Source organism: Rhinichthys klamathensis, unplaced genomic scaffold (assembly GCF_029890125.1).
Source record: "Rhinichthys klamathensis goyatoka isolate OS25496 unplaced genomic scaffold, OSU_Roscu_1.1 h1tg000196l_1, whole genome shotgun sequence".
In the NCBI taxonomy this organism is placed as follows: Eukaryota; Metazoa; Chordata; class Actinopteri; order Cypriniformes; family Leuciscidae; genus Rhinichthys; species Rhinichthys klamathensis.
The window spans coordinates 7,018,653-7,045,000 of NW_026606722.1; the positions used below are offsets into that span (position 1 = coordinate 7,018,653).

The window sequence follows — 26,348 nt, forward strand, 5'->3', positions numbered from 1 at the left end:
CAAGGGATGATTTGCTGAAGAAGAAGAAAAACATTCTAACTGGTCAATGTAACCCTCTTCATATTTCTTCTGATGTGAATGAGATAACTGGTCTGGTGGTTACGGTGTGTTTCCAGCAGTGGCCGCTAGGGGCAGTGCAGCTCGCTGTGTGTGTTTGTGTGGGTGAGTGGGTGAGTGAATGAGTGTGTGCTGAAGGGCCGTGGGCTTCATTCAGCGTGGCTCGGGACAGGAGAAGGGGGCTGAGCGCTTACTGGGGGAAAGGAGGTGGAGACCAAAGGAGGATTCATAAACAGGAGTTCATCTCCTAGTTTTAAAACGCCCCTCTCAGTTCAAACCTTCAAGTAGAGTAGAACTAGACCACACTCAGAACTCACTAACCGACCCAACACGACTGCTCTTTCACTGGACAAAGTTGAATGGACTTGATTCCACGGACAACTCATTGTTTTCGTTAACTTTTCAGGACGTCTTCCCACTTTAGCCGGGACACTTAACTTAACTCCCTCAAACTTTAGACGACTCGTACTAGCTGACAAGACCACTGAAACGAACCGCTGTAGTGAATCTCTGGGATTTTTAAAGGAGAAAGACGACTGGAGGAACTCTCTCAAATGCAAAACTATATGTATGAGAAAGCGATGGCACCCGAAACAAGAAACGGAGGAACATCCACGTTAAACAACAACGGCGTAGACAACAGCAAGAGGAAACTTTTGATAGCACTAGACATCTTCTGCCTTGTCCTGGGTGAGTGTCCCAACACACAAAAAGTTTGTATTATGCATATATTATGTCTAAAATCAATGAACCATTTATATATAGTGTGTATATATATATATATATATATTTGTGTGTGTTAGTTAGCCTATCTGTCTGTTTATTAGTCATCTCAAACTTGATCACAAAATGTACAAAAATACAGCATTCTGCAGTAATTGAGATCCCAATATTAAGCTAAAGGTTAAATACAAATGTTAGAAAAATAAATAAAAATAAAAAGTTTGTACAGTTACGATGCAACAAAAAAAGTACACTGTTTTTTGTATAGCATAATGCACCAGGTGCAATAAATGCTGACAATTGAAGTTAAACTGGTTTAACTGTCAACCAATAGGAGAGTGTGTGAGCTGAATAAAATGAACTACTGTTTATTGAGATAACAATGCAAATAGTGTTTCATAATTTGCATTGGTATCTTAGTAAACAGAAGAATAGCCTAACCGTTGCAGGCTCTTATCACAGCCTGTAGGATGGGCAAAGTTGGCACTGTTGTTGATGTAAACCCACTTGTTTTTTCTCTATGGGTTGTGTAAGAAACCTTATTTGGGTTGCTTTAATGAGACCTTTCTCACTCATCAGATGAAGGAGGGAGTTATTGTGGCCCTTTTTGCGCCCTATTGACATCTTTTGAAGTGGCATATGAACATGCTTATTATGGTTAACCGATCACTTACATGTAACAGAATCATCTGTAGTCAAAACAAGTTCTGTAAACATGACTTCACGTTCACAGCTTTTTATAGTTGCGATGCAGACGATTTTTAGGCAGACCATCACAGCCATGTGCAGTTGATTTGGATCTGACGAGTTTATTATGACAGAGTTTATTTAGATTGGAAGTTCAGTACAGTCAATTGACCGTGACATACTTGCCTTACAGAGGACACACAGTGATATCGGTAAATTGCTCTCAGGCCCATGTCTTTTCTTTCCAATTTTCTTTAACCCTATAAAGCTTACTGTGTCATTATTTGATAGACAAGTTTCCAAGGGCTCTAAATTATCAACATATTCAAAACTTTGCTCGAAACCGTTGTACTCAATCTACCACATGCCGTGTATCATTTGATTGACAGACCATACTTTTATTGTACAAATACAATTTCAGTTTCTATTACGTGTCTTTTTGCTATGAAATCTTTACAGATTTTTATATATTTTATATATTTTTTAGTAGTATTTCAAGATGAACAGTGAACACTTAATCCATACATATTTTTTTTTAGAAAAATCATGCTAAAATGTGATACATCAGGCTTTTGAGGAACTTTTATTTGTATATCTGTTACATTGTATTGCATTGCATTATATGTTTAGAGCCACACAATTTTTCATCTTTTTAGCACTGAAAATATCAGAAATTGCACCAAACTGCATATTTGTTTGCTCAGTTCAAGCCTCTGAATAAGTGTTTTTTCCTCCTCAAGTATGAGCTCTATTTTCATAATCTCCTACATCATACTATATGGACCATAAAAGCTTGAAATATCAAAATATGATATTCAACAAAACCCTTTTTTTCACTATTTCGTAAGACAGGCTTTACAGGGTTAAAAGGAAAGCATGTGAGTTTTCGATGTGCTGTCATTCACAGCTTTCACCAGCTCAGCGTGACATTGGGAGCTTGATGAAAGTGTTGCCTATAGTGGTTAAAGATGTGCACTTGGTAACCTAAAGGTTGTAGGTTCAGACCCACAATAGTCCAACACACAATTGTGCCCTCGAGCGATACATTTAACCCTTGATAACTCCTGAAGGATTGTACCTGGAATACCTCTACAGTAAGTCAGTATATTCGCTATAGGTGCCCTGTTTGTATGGTTTGGTTCAGATGTCTGGAAACCATCACAGCGTCAGGTTCTCATCTTTCCTCAAAGCCTGTCAGTTCGAACCCTCCTCCTTCAGAATGGAAGGATTAACAAACTTCAGCCCTCAACTTTACACATTCTTCTAGAAGAGACCCTCCAACCCCCCGCCAGCTGGCATATGCCTCATTTAACCCCAGCAACGGCATCATATCAACTTTCTCTCCCGCTTTTAGGGGCAGAACGAGTCCCGCTGCTTTTGTTCCCAGGAATGCGAAGTAGAATGGCTTAAACATGTCGCTTTAGAGCAGGTGGAGGCGGGAGAGGAGGAATATCACCGATCCAACGGCGGTCCTAAATTCGAAGTTTACAGCGAGTTTGGTGACTAATAACTTCCTTTCGTCGCCGTATCGTAAATGAAAACGAACCCTCAGCTCTTCCTGTGCATGTTTTACGGCCTCTTTTAAATGCAACCAAAACGACACATGTTCTGTTATATAGACGCATAAACGTTTGTAACGAATTCACTAAATTCGCTGTGCTTTAAAAGGAAGACATAAACAAACATGCTCTTTGTCATGGTTAAGATAGTGGGCTTGGCCTGTTTTTGGTGATCGTGGGAGGGGGGGGTTTATGTGAAAGAGAGGAGACTCATTTGAAAAGGATGGCTGAAGAATGTCTCTCAGTGAATGGGCTTTGTTAGCGCTGAAGCTGCGGTTCATCCAACGATCAGGCACTTCAAGATCCATCTGTTGTGGAGATCTGTAGATAAGTGTCTTTCCCTCTCCCTGGATTTCTCTCTCGCACACTCAGTCTCCCGCATCAGACACGGAGCTGATAACCTCCTCGGCTCTCGCTTGTCTGTTTTATTGCATTCGAATCCACTTCAACCGTTGGTGTTTACACATGCAGTGCATCCACACTGAGACCGATGCTTTTGTTCCTGCTCATTAGTAGTTTATCACTGTGGGCATTGTATCTGCAGTGTGTCTGATGCATTATGAATGTTAATGAAGCTTAAGAAAGCAGCCAGACGGATTGTGTGTTTAGCGTTACCTCCTGTTGAGATGAAGCAGAGAGGCTGCAGCTCCGCTCATTAGCATACAGTAGTTATAGTAACGAGAAGGAGGCGTGTCTCTGACTGTCGTCGTCCAACCCCCCCCCCCCCCCCCCCCCCCCCCCCCACCACGTCTGGGGTGGTGGGTCGCACATTCCTGCCCATGCCTCTGATAGCTGAAATAGTTTACATACAGACATATATATATATATATATATTATTAAAAATGAAATATAAATATGTATTTATTATTATTACAATTAATTTATACATTATACTTTATATAACAATATATTACATTATATATATTAAATTGGAAAAAAATATTTTCTATACAAAATTATATTTTTTAGTTTTATTCTCATTTATTTATATTTTAATAATATATATCAAATAATAATTAATTATATAGTATATTATTAAATATGTATTTATTAGTATTATAACAATTTAATGTATTCCATTATATATTGAATTGTATATAAAAATGTATGTTTTTTGTACTGTATATATATATTTACACATAAATATAAATATTTTATATATAAATAACAAATTGTTCTTAAATATATACATGCATATGTGTGTATTTATATATATATATATATATATATATATATATACAAAATGAGTATACACAGTACACACACATATATTACGTAAAGCACAAACTTTTATTTTGGATGCGATTAATCACGATTAATCATTGCCCAGCACTATTTATTTTACATTACCATAATGGCAATTGGAATGGAAATGAACATAATTGTCTTGCAAACTAGTGCCAAAAAAATGTATTGATCTGATTTTTTTTTTTGAGGGGGGGGGGGGGGGGGGGGGGGGGGGGTGACTTGGACATGCTCATTTTGACAGGCTTTGTGAGATTCATCCTAATATGCAACACATAACATTGATGCTTTCTGCTTGGTTAGCGATTAGTAGAAATGTTTGTTCGTGTGCTCATTGTTCATACCTCACAGATGCGAAGCATACTTGACTTACCAGTGACATTTAATCCGGTTTGCCGGTCTGAAAGGTTTGACCAAGCTGCTTCCTGGTACCTCTCTGGGGAGGCATCAATTCTAAAAGAGTTTTCTTGTTTACTTGTTGGAATGGAAATGAGAATTCAACTTAAAAACTTCAAGATATCACCAGCATCAGCGATCACCCTGAATTAAAACAACGTGTGAACGACTTGACCCTCAGTCATTTAACCTAGCGAGGAGATCAAAGTGAAGGAAAAGGTTTCGGTCTCATGATTTCTGGTCAATTCTAGCTGCTGCTTTTAACTTCTCCTTTATCCGTGGCATTCCAGGAGGGCGATGGTAGAGTTATGGAGTGCCAGAGAACCCTTTGGGAGTCTCTCTCATTTAGGTCTGACTACATTAACCTCCACCTCTTAAGCTGAGAAGGTCTGGTCCACCTCTATAAATATTTTCCAGAATTTCTCAAATTCTTCATCGCAGACCAAGGGCGGCTTCCACTCTTGAAGTGACATCTGGTATAATTTTCGGTCGGTGTATGCAGGGGCAAACTCAGGAAAGGGAGGGAAGAGGAAAAGGTAGTCTCGCTAGGCCGCTCTCCTGTTTTCCCTCCCTCGCTCTGACTCTTTGCCCTAGGTGTGGCCAGCTGTGCTGTGAAATGTAATCCCCCAAGTTTTTTTTCTAGATCGTTTCCCTGAGCCCCAAAGCCTCCCTCTTTCTCTCATTCGCAGGATGTAATTGCAGGAGACTGTCTAAAGCTGCCACATGGCGTTCAGGAAAGACTTTGACCTGCCGTAGCTGTCAGTCAGATGGACTGATGGAGTCCTCCTGCAGTAGTGCTCCATCAACTTGTTTCCCCATCCCGTTTATAATAGTTTGTATGTGTTTTGCACTTCTTTTCAGCAACTCTATTTAGTCCTCTTGGAATGGTCGCTCATCTTTACACGTTTATTCCGATACTTTAGTAACATTGGTCTGTGGACATATATAATATGTTTATAGATGTATTTCTTATTGTCTCAATCCAAGACCTTGACCAAAAATTGAGGCACCTCTTGATAAATGTTTATGTCCATCAAGAGGCGCATCAATGTTTGGTCAAGATCTTGTATTGACAATGCAAGAGTCCAGCACTCTGTAACGTCTCCTCCAGCACATTCCAAGGACTTTCAATGAATTTAAGGTCTGGACTCAGAGGTGCCGATTCATGTGTGAAAATGATTCTTCATGCTCCCTCCCAACCATTCTTTCACAATTTGAGCCTGATGAACCTTGACACTGTCATCCTGTAATATGGCCATGATGTGTCTTCCTACATGGTTGTTTAAGAGATGAAAAGCTACACACTCAAAGATAACAAAGTTGTTATAAAGTTTAACCAAGAAAATCTAGCTTGGTGGTCCCTGGTTTGCCAGAGATTCGGAAATTACGCAACTCAAGTTGTTTGAAAGAGCACCACGGCTCAACATATTGGAGCATGTATGCTGACTGGCTGCTAGGCTGACTGCAATGATAACCCCAAGCATAAAGCTGTAAGATTAGAGCTGGATAGAAAATCGACATTTAGTGAGACTTATTTCAGGCAACCTTCCTGCAGGTCGGTCCTCTGTGGCTTTTTCCAGCCACTTTACATCAAGAAAATGACAAAAGAAATGTCAGTTTCTGCATGTTACGTAATGAGGTGACATATTAGATGATAAAATAACACTTCTGCCATAACTAGAAATCAAGCTGGCTCCGTTGATATGTAAAACAGGATTTCAGAAGTCATTCTTCTGAATGAGAAGCTGCCACGGGTCTTTTGGAAAGTGATATTAGGAGTCTCTTGGCTCCTGAGGGAGCTGTATTTTGTAATAGTCAGCATTAAGGCCGGAGGGTTACAGCGTGATGTAGGAATGGTTTCCATATGAGTGCTCTTGGAGTACAGTAGAGTCATCTGGGCCTCAGATGGAGTCACAGATTGCCTCGGCTTCACCGCTAGTAATGACGCTGTCAAAACATAGTGCCCACGCTCTGTATTTTTGTATGTCTAAGTGCACATGTGCAGTACAATGTGTTTGAATATTTGTTCAAGAACCTGCGAGGGTGTTTGTGTATGTCAAAGTGTGTGCGTGTGTGAGTAAGAGAGGCTGGTTTTTGAGGTCGCTGCCATGTGATTTAATCATAGGCTTGTAGAGTTTATGTGACGAAGTGGGTTGCCGTAGGTAGCAATTAGACAGGCAGACATGAGCATGAGTGACCGTCAGCTGGCTGTTTAGACTGTGTGTGTGTGTAGACTGTCGGGTATAACTTTATTACATCCAGAGGGTCTCTTGGAGTGTGTGCTCATGATAACACACTCTTCTGTTTCGTTACGGTCACTAAATTCCTCCGAGTGTAGACGCTGTTCTCTGTGATCAGCAGCCGCATATCTCTATCAGTTTACGGCTCTCTGTTTGCGCTCAGAACAATAGTGTAAGATCTTCAGGGGTGTGGAATCAAGTATGAGGAACCCCTGCTGGTTTGTAAGCCTCTCTATGAGTAAACACACAAACGATTTGTTTATTTATTCTCCGTGTAATTCTAGTCTATTTCCTTTCACTAGTCTATATTGTATCCTGTTAGCTATTGTTTCAGCAAATGAGGCATTGTGTGTGTAGGAGTCTGTGGGACGCATCAGCTGTAGCTGCCACAGCGGAACAATCATCCTCAGTTCGCTTAGCTTGATTATAATTCCAGGGTGTTTGCAGGATTTTTTCTGGAGTGTGTGCATGTTTTCTGGAATGGGATTTCTTTAAATCCAGCGTGGGCATCTCATCTAGCACCGAAAGGCCAAGGGTGACTTCAGCCACCCTCACACGACAAGCGCTCTTTCACTTTTTCTGGGTCATATGGATTAAGTCCAGGGTGCTTGGCATTCCTGAATGTAAGCCTAGCTGGCCCCTAAAGGGCAGTCACCCTTCGCGCATTCATATGCTAATGAGACCTGTGTCACCAAAGCTAATTCTAATGGGATGGATAATGCTCGATATAGCTCTAATGTGGTTTTTGTTTTTAGTTTGGTGCCCCTATAGAGAAGGAATTTTCTTAAGCATTGCAACTTGATTTCTTAAAGATGAAGAGTGTAATATCTTGAAAAACTAGGGGGAGAAGGGTGGGGCTATGAGGAATCGATGTAAATCAAATTAGCATATTAATTAAAAAATAATATTGAAAATGCATATGTGCTGTTTAAGCAGATGACTCGTTTCAGTGCATTTATATAGAGCAATGTTGTTAAAAATAAGTTTTCGTGAAATGAAATAAAATATTAAATGAAAAACTTAAAAAACTTAGAAATGTTGCCTTGGCAGCTAACTGAAATGAAAAGTTTATGTTGTTAGTCCTAACATTACTAAAACCTGATAAATATACATTAAAGCAAAACAGAAATGTTTGATTAAAACAAACTAATAAAAAATGACAAGAGCATGAAAAAATTTTACTAAATTAAAACAAAAATTACTTAATACAACATAGTATATATATATATATATATATATATATATATATATATATATATATAATTGCAATTGGGTTAAATGCTGTTAGTCCATCTGGTGATGTTGGATCTGTGGCATTCAACTGTGGAGCTCAGATGGGAAATATTAGCTTGAGTCTGGCTTGCAACATTTCCCAATCCCATTCCCCATAATTTCCTTTCTCTGCAAGTAAAATACTTGATACATGAATGAACACGTATGTATCACTGCGTCAGTGTGTCTGTACGTTTATAGAGCTGTTTTGTCTTTCTTTCACTCTGGGATGTTTCCTGGTGGGTGGAGTAGGAGCAGAACAATGCTGTGATCGTTTACACCTTCACTGTTATTGCTACTGTCTCATTGCAGAAGCACACACCCACAACAAGATGTGTAGCTTACACGAACGTGTCAATATATATTCACTCATAGACTACACAATAATAAACACATTTAGACAGTTTTAATGATCGTATGCTCTTGCACACCACACCAAAAGCCTAAATGCAGCTCTCACACTAGAGTGGTAGAGTGTAGATTGCTATTTTCAGATACTTTGGTTGTAGTGTTAAGTCCATGGTGGGTCTTTCTCTTGAGCTCCAGGGCAGGGTGGGAGATGGGAGCAGTTCCTGGGCTCTTCCCCAATGAAGATGCTCATGGGAGGCTGTGGTGGCCTAGGTTAACCAGGATCATAACACACCACTGCCTCTTCTCCTGAGCTACAGGGGTTTATTATGTTTTATTGGCCTCAGTAAAGAAATGCCAAAAAAAGAGGCAGACAGATAGTTGATGTTCATTTTTTTAATTGCGCTCTACTGTGAGAAGAAAAAAGCTGGGTTTGACCTGTGACCTAAGGAAACTGGCCAGCAGTTGTGCACCTAAAGGCAAAGTAAACAGACCTACCAAAGAACGTGACACACTTGGCAGAGTTGACACTTTTTTAGGGCTCTTTGCTGCTTGATTTAGTGGTATCTCCAGACATTTATTTTGACATGCTAGGCCTTTTTATTACATGATATAAATAAACACAGAAACACTTATTTTCTTAGAAGAAACCACTGAAAATTCAAAGTGTCCTCATGTCTTCTTTTAGTGAAATATATTGTTTGTCGGTCTCCTCAAGGGGCTGTTTGTGCGTGGGGAAGAGCTTAAAAAGGTTAAATTACAGAGTAGCTTTGACATGTTTTCATTACGCCACTGTGCACTGTGATTTTACTCTTGATGGGTGATATGTTTATATATTTATAATTTTAATAAACGTCTCTTTCAGGAATGTTTGTTAAACACACAGACACAGTTTGACTTGAAGCTCTGTTAATAATTTTTCTCTAGTAAACACTTTTGACGTGTTTGAAACTTGGAGGGCTTTTGTATCATTGCAGTTCATTCTAAATAGTATGCAAGATAAGAATTACTGCATCCCAAATCAGTATTTTGAAGCTAGTAAGCTAAAGGGGCCTGGATAATATACTTTTTTAGTATATTTTCTTTTTCAGCTATTTTACCCACAACCCCTTGCGTAAATAGATTTCTCATTTTAGGTTTTCAGTTAATGAAAAGTCCAGAGGAATGCAAGGTTGAAGCTGGCACATCATTTTCGATATGCATTCACCTGAAAGTGATGATACTGTAAACAAGTATGCATACTGAAACAAAGCCCTAGACTGAATTTGAAATATTAATTCCCCTGTATACACTCTTAAAAATAATGGTTCTTTATTGGAATTGATGGTTCCATGAAGAACCTTTAACACCCATGGTACATTTCCACTACATTTACGGTTCTTTATAATAATCTGAAGAACCTTTTTTTCCCACTATATTGTTCTTTAAACTTAGAAAACATGGTTCTTTTAAGAACTGATCACTGAAAGGTTCTGAGGGGAACCGAAAAGGGCTTTTCTATGCATCGCTGCAAAAAAAAAAAACCTTTGGAATCTTTATTTTTAAGAGTGTAATGTAGTCCAATTGAAAGAGTGAATGGAAACAAGTGAGCGAATTTGAACTCTGAGTGGGCCAGAAAGGTTGTGGACGCCATCTGCCGAGACACAAATTCCTTCGGCGTGAGCCTCACATAAGGTTTTTCCGAGCCGTTAAGTGTACATTGGTTGCACACTTGTTATTGTGGGGCATTATGGGATTGAATAAGTGCACTTGATAATGTCCACTATGATTTCGGACACCATTACAAATGGCACTTCAAAATTGTGCATTATGTAAGAGTATAGGGGCGATTTTAGACACAGTTCTAGTGTTTTGCATACAGTGCTATCAGGCGTCCAAAAGGCTGCCCACTCGCGTTGATTTCCGTGAGTAAAAATTGCTGTGCGTAAGCACATGTTTTGAACTGGGGCCCTGCCCCAGAGCCTATCTAATGTATTGAGAGAGTGAGAAAGGTAGGATTGCCAATGAGCACAGCTTTGCTGACCCCAGCAGCTTGCATAGACAAAGCTAACGGAGCGGCACTGGTGTGTGAGATAGCAGAGAAAACAGTGACAGCAGTGGTCCCTCGCACATACAGTAATGAAAAACACAGTGAAGTCTCTGTCATAAACAAAATAAACATTCACATGTCGGTTTTTCTTCCAAATTTGTCCTAACCAGGCATGATATAGTAAAGAATGGTCCTGTAACAAGTGGCAAACAATTAGTCTATTTCTTGTTTTTTTAATGTTGCACAGAGTACCTCTGGCCAAGGTGAAATGTCATTGGTCCAAAATTGCACTTCATATAACAGAATGATTAATCATATTCAGATTAGCTGCAATTTTGCTACTTTGCGCCAGCTTTTTGGAGACAACATAATACATACTGCACAAAAAGTGGGCAGTGCATATAGTGTGGGCGAACTGATAGACACAGGTATTATTAGTATTGATGATTTAACCGGGTAGGTCAGATGGAAATGGGGTTAGTAGGTCTGGGTTGAGCTATTGATCTGTATCAGACTGTGTTATTCTGTTTATCAGAAATAGTCTCTTTCTGACATGAATATATGTAAGTTATGGGTCATGGGTATTGGTTTAGTGTGCGGGTCACTGCTTCTGTACCACAGTGGGGGCAAAAGAGAGGCAACGTGCAGGGTGCTACTGAGGCCAGACCACACATTCCAGAGGTCAGGGCTCATGGGTCAAAGGTGACAGAGAACGTTAATCTCCCTGTGTGTACTTTTGTGTGTGTTTAGTGTTTAGTCTGGGTGGGTTTTGTGGTATATGTGTCTGGGAGCCAGAATGGATCTGTGTGTGTGTTTCGGAAATGTCAATCAAGTTTGAAATGCATCTCTGACTTCTGAAGAATCCCACACAGGGCGTTCTCATTCCAGTGAGCAAGTGCAGAACATTTTATAAATGGCATGTCCTCACCAAGGGGTCAAGGTCTGACCGGTTAGGATGGCTTCGGGATGTACTATATACAAACCAAGTTATGCTAAGGCCCTGTCCCAAATGGCACACTTGATCAGTCTTGCGGACTTGCATTTCTTGGAATGCCATAAAGTCCACAAAGCTGTAGGGTGTCCCATTTGTTGCTTTGTGCATCGATGCACTTTTGCAAATGTAGACTCAGAGGAGCACCGCAAAGGGTTAGGGTGCCATTTAGATCAGTGCTTAACTCGGGGAAAGTCTCTAGTGAAATGTTTGGGTGCGTGCACATTCTCGTGGTGTAATAAGGCACCACATCCGATTTGGCATGACGCAATTTCCTGCTGCTCTAGAGTACTTATTCATACAGTTCAGGTATTTGGTTCATAAGTAATTGAAACTGAGCATCTGTGAGCAAAATTGGCAAATTTCAAATCAACTACTTCCAGAGGGTCCTGAGCCAGCTGAACAACTGCTGATAAAGCTTTCTCCAGGTATTATAAACCTTTGTCCACACACACTCTGATCTAAATATACAATATGCTTCATGCATTTCAATGGCCACCCTCACTTCCTCTTGCCCCGTCTCCCTCCCTCATTTACCTTTCTCCTAGTAATTAATAAAGCCCTCCTCTTACATTTCCCTTGTTCCCAGCAGGGGTGGATTTCTCTTTTGTGTTCGGCTTCAGTCTTTCAACCAGTGAGAGTCTCATGAGAGCTGGCAGTGAGCCACTCATTCTCAACAGATTCCCACAGGGGTTACCGTGCCCGTTCTCTCTCACTCTGCATCCTCCAGAGGCTCTCGCATTGTGTGAAGGCCCTGGCCCCAAGCCCTTTGCAGATCACCAATGATATAGCCATCAATGGAGCTGAGAACGAAACAACAAACCCTCACGTCACCCGTAGTGGCCTCAGAGGATATGCTTGTATCTAAAATTATTATTTTCTTGCATACTGTCATGTGTGCATTGTTTCCTCAAGGTGTAGTCCTGATTGTTGCCATTGTAGTTTGAAAACGTTTGGAAAGGTCTTTACTCATATCAGGTTTGTTATGAATCAAGTTCACCCCAGACTCATTGTGTCTAATTAGGACTCAGGTTACACATTCAAGGGTGTATTGACCAACATGTTCTCCAGCCAAGAGTTGCAAAACAACCTGAAGTGCTGAGAACAAAGTTCTGACCAAGGAAGTCTATAATACCTGGAGAAATGTTAGCATTCCCATTCATCTCAAAGGCAGTTGAGTTGGCTAATGATGTTAGCAATGCTAGCCAACCAAACCTTGACATCTTAGTTCTGGCACACGTTTCGCAAGATGCTACCTATGAGTAAATTAAAACTCCAGAAGTTGCCATTCATGGATCAACTTCCTGCACAATCTATCTAAAACCATTTCCTCCTTTTATATAATGTATAATTATGTAATTGAAGCCTGGTGTCGTCTGATTCAAGGGGTCAATGAGCAATTTGGCAGATAAGCTCATACAGACTTTGCTGAAGAGCATGCAAAACACCCTTGCTTATCTTACATCATATGACTACTAAGCCTTTCCCTTTGCATCCTTTAAGCGTGTCTTTGATTCGTGACATTTGTTTTGTGGTATCTCTGCACACTAGCTACAGGAAGACTTGATACGCATAAAAGGGGCTCACGTTATGAATACACTTGGCTAGAATGTATTGTGGTAATTGTGGTCTCTATTTCAGAGTATCTCTGTGTATTATTCTTCCCACCACATTTCAAAATGTGTACTTGTTAGCTTACCTCAGGCCTCCATCACACATGCACAGTCACGCTACATCTGTGTTCTTACCTCCTGTTTTACTGCTGATCTAACTTGGTCCTGCTTTGTGTATCTAGTGGACTTAAACGTGTATATGTGTTGTATTGTGTTTGTGCTTTTGCACGTCAATTCAAAAGAGAGTTTTGACACAGAGTTAGGACCTCTGAGTGCACTCCTTGTTGGAGGCCAGACTGCCCCTGTCAGGAGAAGGCCTTTCCTGCATACGCATTTCTTCACAAAGCTTTATTCCTATTCACCAATGAATCTTTGTCCCAACAATGACAGATCGGCCTTTAATAGTCATTCACTGATTCTGCTTCACAATGCAGTTCACTTTCACCCCATCATGCAGTCATTACCACTACTTCCTTTCGAGCAAGAAGCTTTGAAGGAAAGGTCAAACATTTCAGATATTTCCTACTGCAGTCCTAATGGCTTAGGTTCCGCAACAGATAGCCTACCTAATAGGTAGAAGTCTGGTTATACCAAATAATTCTTTTTAAAGATTTGCGCCATCAGAAAATTGTTTGTGTGAACATTTCGACCAGCTTGACAGCAACAATGGGTCAACCAGTGGCGTTAGATTGGGGTGTGACTTGCTTTTTCACATAACCAATGGCATATGGGGGATAATTTTTTTAATTTCATTAGTGACAGAAATTACTCTCTTCATCTTTGATAAGTTGTTTAACAAGTAACTTTGGCTTTACATTGTGTGGTTCTGTCAGACTGCATTACTTCCAGTGACTTTTTTTTCTAGTGGCCGTGACCCAGCAATCATAATAAGCAATCAGAGCTGTAAGCATTATGCCACAATCTCTCACACATTTTCGCAAGTGAACAAAAGATCTATCAATGTAATCTTGCAGCAGACACGCAAACACGTTTTTCCTCCAGGCTTTATGACTGTGTAACCAACCAGCCACCAATAGTCAATTGTCTCCAATAAGAATCATCCCATTTCTTATATAAACATTGATTTCTTCAAATGATTTCCATTTTGGCCTATCAGCTGCTGTGGTTGGCTCAGTGAAGAGCTGGTTCAGTGGTTGCCAGTACCGACTGACTGGTGTCTAGCCATTCCCCTTCTGAGAGCAGAAAAGCTGCATGCCCGCATCTGATAACGCAAATAGAAAGATTTCCCCCACAATGCACCACTCTACCACCCACTCATAATTGTTTTGTGAGTGTGTCTGGTGTATGTGTGGCGCTCAAGGTCTTGTTTTTCATTACGCTCATATTGAGCATTAAATCAAAGACTTAATGGGGAGTTCATACGCACTGAACCCAGTTGCAAAGAGCCATATGACAAACTCTCTGACCAGGAGGGTTGAGGGGTGTCTGTACTCCCTAATTATATCGTTGTTTAATATATGAAAGTAATATGTTAAAATGGTCAAAATATTAAAGCAAAATATTTTTTCCTGAAAAATGAACAATACTGATGCAACACTGAAAAACAGTTAATTTACAATTTAGACATTTGTGAGACAAACCCATCAACAGTAAGTTTATAACATAGTCTGAATAATAACATAGTCTGATTAATATGGGTGCCTGAATAATCAGACACCCTGACAACCACAAAAGTAATTGTATAATTTGCACATTGACTTTCACAATTGAAATTTGGTGATATCCGACACTGAGTAAGTTCGTCTTGATAAGGACATTGGTCTTTTTGGCAAAAGTTAAGCTTTTAATTTTTTTTCACATGGCTTCCCTGACATGAGGATTTGATAAGATCTGTTTAATATAGACAGCTACTTCTTTGTCTTTGTAGGTCACCACTCACCACTCTTTAACGGTGGCCATGGGTCCATTGTGAATCAGACTGAATTTATTTCTAATTAATTAACTACGCACAGACCACAGACTAGTGGTTTCCTCCCTTTCCTCTTTCTTTCAGTCTCTCATAGTTACTGTTGTACCAGGAAGTTTAAGTAGAGAGAGTTACTGTAGGTATAAAACATATTACTTCTAGTCCCAGCCTCAGTTTGTCAGGATTGTGGCATTAAACCTTTGAAAGATCTTCATAGCTTTGTTTGAAGCACTTCAGAACAAGTTAGCTAGATGATCAGAATTCTCATGTCTCTTAAAATGGTCTGTAATTTGTGCCTTTTGATCAGAAACTTTGATCACAAAGTATGTATGCTTTTTTCCCGAGAGGAGATGAGATCTGGACCACATTCAAACCTGTCTCTTACATAAGCACCACGGCTCAACACTTAACAGCTTGACTACCTTCAAGTTTTTTGAGTGTGTTGAGTAAAGCTGTTTTACAGATTGTCTCTTGGAATGAAGATTGTCCTTTATTGCTAAAGAGTAAGAGAAGAATGAGGAGAGTCTCAGCATACCAGGCCTCTCTCGTGGTGATGACATGGGCTGTAGAACAACGGCGTGCTGGCATGACGCGGGCTCTCTGCCAACATCATTGGGCACAGACAGAAGACTTTTCACATGGAATTAATGTGGAGGTCTACATACACAAACACACACATTTCAGAACTATTTAGCTAGTACAAAACATATTTAACTACGAAACTTTTTTTTTTTTTACTGATTTATAAATCATAGATTTTGTCTACATTTCCAGTGAGAAAAAAAACTCTTTTAATATAAAAGTAACAACATCTCATACAACATTAAGAGAACACATGTAACAAATGTGTTAACCATCTGCATACTTATGCAGATATACACACACCCTGGCAGAAATAGGAACAGTATACGTTGTCTGTATGTTAACATGCGTGCGCATATGATGAAATATGATCGCCAGCACTTGGCTTTTTCCAGACATTCTAAGTGTATTTGGCCTTGTGGTCAGAGCAGATCTGAAAACATCACAAGCAGTGCCAAAGAGGAATGTCTGCATGTGTTTCTGCATATGTACCTTAGGTCCATGAATTTCCTCCACCCAGTCTCAAACCCCGGGATCGAATTGGCTAAGCAAGTTTCTTTGACCGTCCCCAACTCAAGCACCTGTGAGAAAACCCTAAAAACTCCCAAAGCCCTTTATTTTTGCAGGTGTTAAAAGTGTCTACAGCCTTTAATTCCAGCATTGCTTATTCGTCTGAAAGCAGAAAAAGGACAGAGGTGTTTGACCGCATGTAAATGAAGTAGCTTATGTTGTACACAACCTTATGTCTAAAAACCACAACATGATGTTGCTTTGAACATGTTTGAATATTTATTTCACTCTGCACTTAAGACTTTGTCCAAGTATTTGGAGTTTGAGGAATAAGTAGATTTTCTGTCAAAGAAAAGCAAAGAGGCCCTGGGGGAAGATCGAGGAACGTTGTTTTTCAAAACTTGCTTGTTCCCAGTGGTATGATCTTACATATTAAAGGTTTGGTTTATTGTATGAATGTATACATGTGTGTGTGAGTATGTGTGTGTTAGAACGAATCAGTCACCGCGGCTGCAGTCTCCTCTCTCGCCAACCACAAAAAACCCATACGCCCCCTTCTCTCTTTTGCTCCAAACACCATTCCAGACATTTGGGTGGTCGGCGTAAGCTTAGCTTTGTTTTTCTTGCTATTCACACATTTTACAATCCTTCAAGGGGAACTTTTCAAAGCTCCCACCACAACTTTGAGTCTGATGTTTAGTTTGCTTTGATTTGAAAATATGTATTTATTTTCCCCGCTATTGGCTAGATGATGACAGCTGACGTGTGTTTTGCAGGACGTGTGACATTTTAATGAGTCGGCCATTTTGGGCTGAGTTCCCAGCCTGGCATCCATCCCTTTCCTTAAAGAAAAAAATACACTGGTTTAGATGCATACCAAACTAATGTGCATGTAGTTTGTTGTCCATACCAAGGGAAACCCTCTTCAGCATAAGTCTTCAGTCTTTTGCTTTCAACCACAAAAAGTGTCTCCATTATAGTTCTCTCGTGAAGCAAAAAGACATGAACCAAACTGTTATGAAAATGTTTTAGCCAAACCACAAGTGAACCTGAAAAATCCATATAATCTGTCTCCAAAATGTCCACATACTATCTCTGTTCCAAACCCTAGTGAGCCGCCTACCTAGAAAGCATTATAGTCTCAATCCCAATGTAAGTTCTTCCAAATAGGCTACAACATTATGGTACCTCCTAAGATAACTTGTTTTGGCTAAATCCTTAAGCCCAAACTATACTTTTTTCATATTTTATGGTTTGTATATTTACAATTGTCAAAGTATTGTTGTTAGCTTAGCAACGTGCTAACATCAAACTCTATTCAAATTAATTGAAAAAAATTAAAAAATTCAACTTTAAGTGTTTGTGCTGCCTTAAAAATGTACGTTTAGGTAACTTAAATATCCAAGTTGTAACTTAGTACACCTTCAGATTTCATGTTGACTAAACATCCAGCGCTAAAACTTGCTCTCTTTTTTTTAAGTTGAAACAATTTTTTTTTTTTTTTTTACAGTGCAGGTTTCATGATTGTTAGGATGTAGGAAGCAAGACGGCTCGCTAGTTTTTGAAAAGGACTTTAACAAATCACACTGATCCCGAATTTCCAAAGTTCTCACTGAAAAGGCACCTATCACCCTTGTTCTTGTTAAAACCCAACATTACCCTTTACAATTTGAATCCCTCAATAAAACTAGCCTATAAAACCAAAGAGACATGGAATGCTAGATTGGTTTCTTCTTCATTGTAAGGTCTTATCTGTAATGAATTAGTTCTCTGAAGCTCTACATACAGTATTGTTTGCGTTAAAGCTTTGCTTAATGGCGTTAGGCTGCATTGTCTTTAGCTGTTAAGCTACTTTGCACTGACAATAGCACTGAACCCGAGCAAAAGGGAAGGGAATCTTCTCTTGCTATTGTGCTGCTTCGCAAATTACTTAATTAGCAAACACGCAAACTGTCACTTCAAGACAATGTGTATTGGATACACAGTGCATTATGTGTGCTCTGTGAGGTTTTGTGTACACGGCTCTTGTAGTAGCAGCACTTTAAGCTAATGCTTTGTTTAGAAGATTAGATAAAGGCTTGAAGAACTTCCTAGTTTGCCTGTTGGTGTCGATTTTAGTTAACAATTAATTTCATCAGTTCCTTCAGTTCCTAATGCTATTTTGCTTAGTTTTAAGGCTTTTCACACTTTGTTTTCATGCTTTTTACACTGCAATCAGTATATAAATTGTTTTTACACTAAAAGCATCTAAAAAATCCTTTAAACAAGATCAGTTTACTTGAGATGCAATATTTAGTTTCAAAGAATATATCTTGAATTAAGTTTATTTTTCCAACTCCACTGGCATTTTCTTTTCTTTTTTTCAAGCATTTATAAATCAGAAGTATGCTTCAAAATAAGAAAAGAAAGTTGCCAGTGGGCAAAAAAAAACCGAATTCTGATTTTGCAGTGTATTTTTCACTTTATATTACGCTTCATGAACGCTACGCTTCAAGTCATGTGAAACATCCCTGCCCTCTCAGGTAAGTGTGTATCATGACACGCCCTATGGGGTCTGTGTGTGTTTTTTGCGTAGTCATGCTGCCTTCGATGGTGTTGCATAAATCGACAGTGCAGCCGTACCAGCGAGGGTTCTACTGCGCGGACGACAGTATCCGCTACGCCTATAAAAGCAGCACTGTGCCTTCTTCTGTGCTGACAGCCGTGGGCCTCCTCCTGCCCATTGCCAGCGTAAGTGCCCCACAGAGGGGCCTCAGAGAGGGGACATGGGGCCAGGCGAGTGGGGCGACTGCATGGGAAATCAAGTCTTTTGAGAGAGTCATTATATTTTATAGCTGTTATGTAGCAGAAACTGCTAGTGCATTGTACCAATCAAAGGCAGACATCAACTATATTTAGCCGTGCACTCTCTCAGAAACCGAGCTACCATGTCAGTCCCCCCTCCCCTGCCTGGTTTTTCCCATAATCCTCGGTTGCCGTGTGCTGTGCTGTGCTATGCTGTGCTGTGCCGCTACCTGCTTGTGTCTTTCTGTGACTGACCTGAAATCTCTCTCTTTCTCTCTCTCCCCTCTTCTCTCTCTCTATGTGTGTGTGTGTGTGTGTGTTTCGCTGTAGCTGGCCTGCCTTTCCTGATAATTGAAACTAGCACAATCAAGCCGTACCATCGCGGGTTTTACTGCAGTGACCAGTCCATCCAGTACCCGTATAAAAACGGGGACACCATAAGCGATGCCGTGCTCTGTGCCGCTGGCATTCTAATTGCCATCCTCTCTGTAAGTTATTCTCTTATATATATTCATATAAATCTACCACTGATTCATATAAACTTCCCATCTACATCCCTCATCCCCTATTAGATCAGTAGAAGAACTGTAGAAATAAATAACTTTATAGCAAAGAATCCTCTTTAAATCCATTAACCAGTCCACCCCATCCCATCTATTCATTTAAAATATTTGAATAACTCAACATCAAGAGATTTATCATGGTCAGGGCTATCTCTATCTCTCTTTCTGTCTCAGTCTCGTTCTCATTTTTCTGTTCCGTCTTCTTTTGTCTGCATGTTTTGTGATGCATTGCTCTTTTTGTTTGACTTTTTTTTTCTCAAAAAAGTTCTCAAAAACAGCAATGCAAAGTTACTGTTAAAAACTAAAGCTTAATAAAATGAAAAACTTGTTAAAAAGACTCACAAATTTTAGAGTGTAGATCCATCTGGATAAGAGAATAAACTGCCCTACTGCTGCTGAGCTGTTGAATTAGTAGACATTCACAGACTTTGTGACTGCTGGCGAAGGGTTAACCTCTCACAAATTAACCTAATCACCCGCAGGAACACATGTAGGATGAAGAACAAGAAAAAATGCAATGCCAAACCAGATAGCGCAATTATTTTAACTTCAAAACACTGTCTCAAAACAAAAATTCAACATCCCAGACAAGCCCCTTGTGGAATAAAGTGGTGAAGATGAGGGAAGTGGTCTTGAAGTACGAGCCCCTGAAAACTGGCATATACGGTAACCAAACCATGACATCATGGAGATCCTATGGAGATATGCGTGTCTCACTGTCTGGAGTAGACATGTTCCTATGCTCAGCAATTCTCATGATTAAAACAAGGGGTGTGTGTGTGTGTGTTGGCACCCCTCACACAGCTGTAGTTAATTAGCAGTGTCTCCAGTCCTAGTTTGGTTAGGCCTCAGGGAAGGCAGCCCCACTCTTCACTACCAACACAACAGCGTTCCACTTCAGTTTAAAGAGGGCAAAAAAGAGAGAGAGATAGTAAATATCTCATTAAGGCATGGTTTGTGTACTTCATAGCCCACGCCTCTCTTCTCTAATTTATGTCCTTTTGGTTTCAAATGGTGCAGAGTCAGACCTCTGTTTTAAAATCCCATGCTCTAACTGCTCATATGAAAGCCATAACCTTTAGAAACATAATATGTTCCATATCATTAAAATATCACCAGCAATAGGCAGGCCATGCTCAGTCATAACTCACGTTACTCGTTCCCTCATTTCTTTCACTCATTTCTTCTTGCTTTTTTGATTAGTGTGCTTTCCTAACTGCAAACTAATTTGCATGTACATCTAACCTCACCCTGCATGTCCATGACCTGACCACTGAAATCTTGTGATATTATACAGTGACATTTTAATGTTTGTGGTGACTTCACAAATGTACCCTAAGTTTATGATGTTACTGGCATTTTAGCTCTGTTCCAAAACCTAGTGAACTGCCTTGCTTTTTAGTGTCTATATAGGTATCCTAACCATCATGGAAGCTGATAAGTGAGCGATTTGGAACACTTTACGTAGGCAACAACTTTCCAAGCATCACACAAATTGGATCAACTCAGTTAATTTCAATAAAGTTTATTGTTAGCATGTTGCAAAGCTAAAAGTGTTGATGCTCTAATAAGAATAAAAATACATAAACATACATGTGTAAAATCTGTCTTTTTTTAATTGCACTGAAAATTTTTATTGATAGGTTGGGTATTGATCAAATATATTTATAATCAACATCTCTGCTCATCAACCATCTTGGATATATTTGTTTCCACTGATCTTTGCGCAATCCGTTATTGGATTGGCTTTTTCGCAAAGGATATACGTATATGATGCTCTCTTGGAATTTCGTTAGGTTTTGGAACAGAACCTGTGTGTAGTAATAATCTCAGCTGTCAGTAATCTTTTGTCTTTGAAAATGAACCGTTCTCTAGATCGTGATTGGCGAATGCTACAGGATCCATTACCTGAACCAGGGCTCCAAATCTTTCGTGGGAAACCCATATGTCTCCGCCCTTTACAGACAAGTGGGCGTGTTTATCTTCGGCTGCGCCGTCAGCCAATCATTCACAGACATCGCCAAGGTCTCGGTTGGGCGGATGAGGCCGCACTTCCTAGATGTTTGTCAGCCTGACTACTCTACCATCAACTGCTCTCTGGGATATATTACTCAATACACATGCCTTGGAGATCCCAGCAAAGTACAAGAGGCCAGGTGAGATATTTAGCACTCACATGCACATGGGTTCCCTTGCTTTGGTTGAAAAATTCAGCTAAAGGAAAAAATGTCATATATTTTAGACAAGAGCTGCACGATGTATCACTTTTACATAACGCGATGTGCACATCTGAATGATTTTAATAGGCTATTTCATATTGCAGATAGCAGAGAATAGACAGGGCACACGACTGTTACTTACATGTGACTTGCTTGATGTTAAAAAGAGTTATTACTCTCTGTTCAGTTCAATTCAGTTCTCTGTTTTGGCTAATTGCACTTTATTTTATTTTTTTTATTTTTTTTTAGGAGGAGGAGGTTTTTGTATTCACATACATATACATATATTCATATGCACTTAAAATGAAACCAGAGAACAAAAAAGATGATCATGTATGTGTGTACTTGAATGGTCAAATACATACATAGTTGTGTCAAAATTCCCATCTTGGCGAGTATTCATGTAAACAAAGTCGGTTGTGTCTCTCAAGTGAACGTAAACATTTGGTGAGCCTTAGAGAATTTTGTATATGTATTTATTTGCAAAATCAACTAAATGGCGGGAACTTCCCAAGTAAATAAATGTGATGTGTTTATTTTCAAATTAAAATGAACATTTTGATTAAATGCTCATTCATTTCTTTACAGGAAATCCTTCTTTTCTGGACATGCTTCATTTTCAATGTACACCATGCTGTACCTGGCTGTAAGTACATGCACTGCCATAGTTTTGTTGATTTACTAAAAAGCCGTTCATTCATGACTGTTATGTCTAGTTTGAGAAGGGGACCCTCTATCGCCCCTCACCCTCCTCTGAGCGTGACTGTGAGGGTCACTGTTATTTTCCTTGTTCATCCCCCAGATGGACACACTCCACCTGTTTTTATTTGTGCAGCTGTATAGACTTCCTTTCTCTCTGAAGTTTTCCTTCATTTCTCTCTCATTCCTAATGCTTTATTTTTGTTCTCTTTTTGAATGGGTCACACTCTTCTTCTTTTTTTTTTTTATTCTAATTATGCAGAATCCCCAATATAGCTTTACATACACACAAAGCCAGATTTCGCTCAGCCTCCCTGGAGTCTCTCACTGTATGTAAAGCCTCTTTCAAAGGCTTCAAACTTTCTCCCTTTCACACACAATGCCCTACACTCCTCCCTATTATCTCTTCCTTTCTTCCTGCATCTAAATCATCAGCATCTCCATGGGCCCCTCCACCTTTCACTCTTTCAGACGGACGGAGGTGGAGCCGCTCTGCTAATGGAGGTGGCCAGATGTTCACTCTCAGTGTTTTGAGAGATTATTTGAGAATAGGCAAAGATGGAATTAGGAGAGTGATAGAGAATATGTGTGTGTGAGGCCACAAGTCTGTTAAAACTCATGCAGGGTTCGTTCTAATGCTCTCAAAACAGCCATTAAATTAATGTGTGATTTTGACAGCTGGGCCTGACGCCCGAAACACTGACCTGAACACTTCCTATACAAGAGGAAACCGTACGTTAAGAACCAGACCCCAGGCAGGTACTGTTGAGTGTTTTGTGACTTAAGCAATCAGTTTTTACACATAAACCTGCTGTATTTTAAACTATCACGATTAGCCGCAAGGTAGGAGAGATGTCAGTCAGTGTGGCACATTATTAGTCATGGCGAAAAGCAAGCAACCAGGAAAAACAGGATCCTAAAAAGCTAAATTTCCAGCTTCAAAACAGATTTCAACATGTCTTACTGCATGTACAGCATGTAGTCACTTGGCAATTTTCATCTTGATTTTAAACCCTGGATTTGTCTCTGAGGGGCAAATTGTTCCGATGTTATAAGAAACCTTGGCTAGATTTCTCACAGCCAAAGCCAAAGTTTAGTCAGACTCCATTATAAAATGTGAATAGACTATTATGGTAAGATACTGGGTGACTCTAAGATTGTTGTACCATCTGCTTTTGGCCTTCAGAGTTAAAAACAAGAGAATAATGCTCTGAGATATCAAAGAACAAAGCATGATAAGCAGAATTACAGAGCTGAAATAAACTGAAGAACAAGAGAAACGAGTGAAGGAAAGTAGGCATATCGAGCGATACCGTCTTATTGACTGGAGCGTTCCCCTTCCTGGCCTCGCTCCCTGTAATTATCTCAGTCTAGCTGTCATGCTTCATGGGTCAGACGCTGAAGTCATAATGAGAGCTCACACCAGTCTTGTGATCCCCTTTTATTTGCACACACACGTAACCCAGGTCAAACCTAGACCGTCTTTGTTCTCACCAAATTGGCGAATGAGTCATTATGGCACAAAACCTCAAGACAGAATCCACACCTGTTCCGTCAATGACACCTTCTCACTTTTTTCCGATGTCCCGATGAATATACCACCATACTCACCATAATCGTTACATAGTTACCAAGATAAATTTGCATTATGTGTAATTTATTTTCCCCCGTAATTTTAAGGTTGGCATTTTTAAGGCAAGTTGAAAACTTCTACCAAGTTGTAAAACGTTCAGCAGTGCAGCAGATAAATGTCAGTTTTAAAGCAATATACAAATTAAAACCATAATTGATTTCTCATTATCATTGTTAGATCAAAATAATTAAATGTTCTATTAAACTAACTGTAGTATTTCTTTATGAAGCAGCAGCCAAAACGTATTAAGAAACTAAAAAATGAAGTATGAAAAAAAAGAAATGACATGAAACAGATTTTTTTTTTTGGTAATGTATTGAATTGTTATAAATTTAACTTAAGTTATATAACATTCAAAGGTTTTTGTTTTTAAAGTAATTAATACTTTTGTTTAGGAAGAATGCATTAAATTGATCAAAAGGGACCGTAATTTATAATAATGTTGCAAATGATTTCTATTTCAAATAAATGCTGTTCTTTGAAACTTTATATTCATCAAAGAATCCTAAAAAATAACACAAAAAAATATTAAGCAGCATAATTGTTTTCAACGCCAACTATTGGGGGATCAGGGTAGCGCAGGACACATTACACAGACTTTTCCTGTATCTTCTTGCAGAGAAGCCAGTGAGTGAGATTAAGGTCCTAAACTTTAAACTGAACGAGTGGAGCTCACATGGTTATGCAGTTGAATGGTGTATTCAGGGGACTTTACCACAATATCCATGCAGCTCAATACCAGAGTGGCTGGTCAACCTCATGTGCTCATTGAGTTGTATCAGCATATCAGTTTGTTCTGGAGAGCAAGTGTATGTTTTTTTTTTTTTTTTTTTGTGGGCAGGAAACTGGTTATTTCCTAGCCTCTCAGTATGACCTTCAAACTCATACTCCATGAGTTCTGGTTTGGCTATGGTGTCACTGCACTTCTCAGAACACATGGTGACACAAGAAGCTCAAGTTTGCCATAGAGACCAATAGAAGAGGCGGTGAATGATAAAAGATCACAGGAAGAGTTAAAACAGGCACAAAGCCATTTTGAAAAGCAAATCTTCTACCTGTTGTTTTTCAAAGGCTTATTTCTCTGCACGTCGTGGTCATTACCATGTGGTGAAGCTGTGTTGGCTTCTCTGTAATATTTTTGGACCTGAGATCAGGATAGAGAAGGTTTCAGTGGTGAAGTTTGACTGTTTTCTACCAGAACTGTGCAAATACACTTCAGAATGACCTCGAAAACCATGCACAGCAGCATGAAAAAGACCTGCCTTTCCTATCAAAATATTGCAAAATAAGTGTAGCTTTATTCACACTCACCTTTTTTGTTAATTAACATGATTTAATATACCACATCTTGGTACTAGGGATGCACGATGATATCGGGACAACATCGGTATCGGCCGATAAAAGCTTAAAATGACCATCATCGGCATCGGCCGATATGAATATTTCTGCCGATGAGTCTTGCCGATAGGGTGGCTTGTTTCCTATGCGCACGTGACGACCGTGAACGAAGCATGAGCGCCAGCAACTTAAACTTCCAACTAGGGGTGTGCGTCTCACGGTTTTTGATCGTGGACGATTAAAATGTCTCCACGATCTGCTTTTGAAGAAAAATCATAGTATTGTGCATTCTATCAGTTCAATTCTAGCGCCTTCATCTCAACATACTGTACAACGCGACGTACATTCACATCACATGTAAACGCAGAGGTAGAGTTACACTCACGGGACACCGCAATTCACAAAAGTTCATTGTTTGCATGTGCGTCAAAGTCTTGCTAGGTAAACATGTCATTCACGTGCTGATGCACTGTTCTAACATCCGCTTTTCTGAGCGCGTTACACCCGACGCTCACAGGAACTAACAGCCGTCACAGCACCTGCATACTGGACTAATCTTTCGAGTCTTATTGCGCTGATACTGTCAAATACACACAAGGTTTACATAAAGTTGGTTATGTCTAAAGTGAAAGCAAACAGAGAAAATCTGCTTGTCAAATGCGTGTATATTAGACGCGTCGCGTTACTCGCGTGCAGTTCTTAAAGAGACAGTAATAATATTCTGCCGCTTGTCTTTAAAGAGATACTGCACCCAGAAATAAAAATTCGGTCTATCTAATGTTGTTTCAAACCTGGATTCATTTCTTTCTTGTGCTTAAATATACTATGGAAGTCACTGGAGTACAGCAACTGTTTGGTTAGCCACATTCTTCCAAATAACTTTTATAATTTCAACAGAAGAAAGAAACTTGAGAGAGTAAATGATGACAATTT

At 39.6% G+C, this 26,348-nt stretch overlaps 1 protein-coding gene across 2 annotated transcripts in view; it reads left to right on the forward strand.

Moving 5' to 3' along the window:
* Positions 1-214: 214 nt before the first annotated feature.
* The window catches only part of plpp3 (phospholipid phosphatase 3), a 41,786-nt gene continuing 15,652 nt past the window's right edge, over positions 215-26,348 (forward strand). The window contains exons 1-4 of one of the 2 annotated variants that reach the window (XM_056262793.1): positions 215-747; positions 19,294-19,451; positions 21,402-21,682; positions 22,334-22,391. In XM_056262793.1, the coding sequence (XP_056118768.1) occupies positions 612-747; positions 19,294-19,451; positions 21,402-21,682; positions 22,334-22,391 (633 nt within the window). In that variant the 5' untranslated portion in view covers positions 215-611. Of the gene's footprint in view, positions 748-18,754; positions 18,910-19,293; positions 19,452-21,401; positions 21,683-22,333; positions 22,392-26,348 lie in introns of both variants that reach the window. The other variant, XM_056262794.1, reaches the window with a different exon arrangement.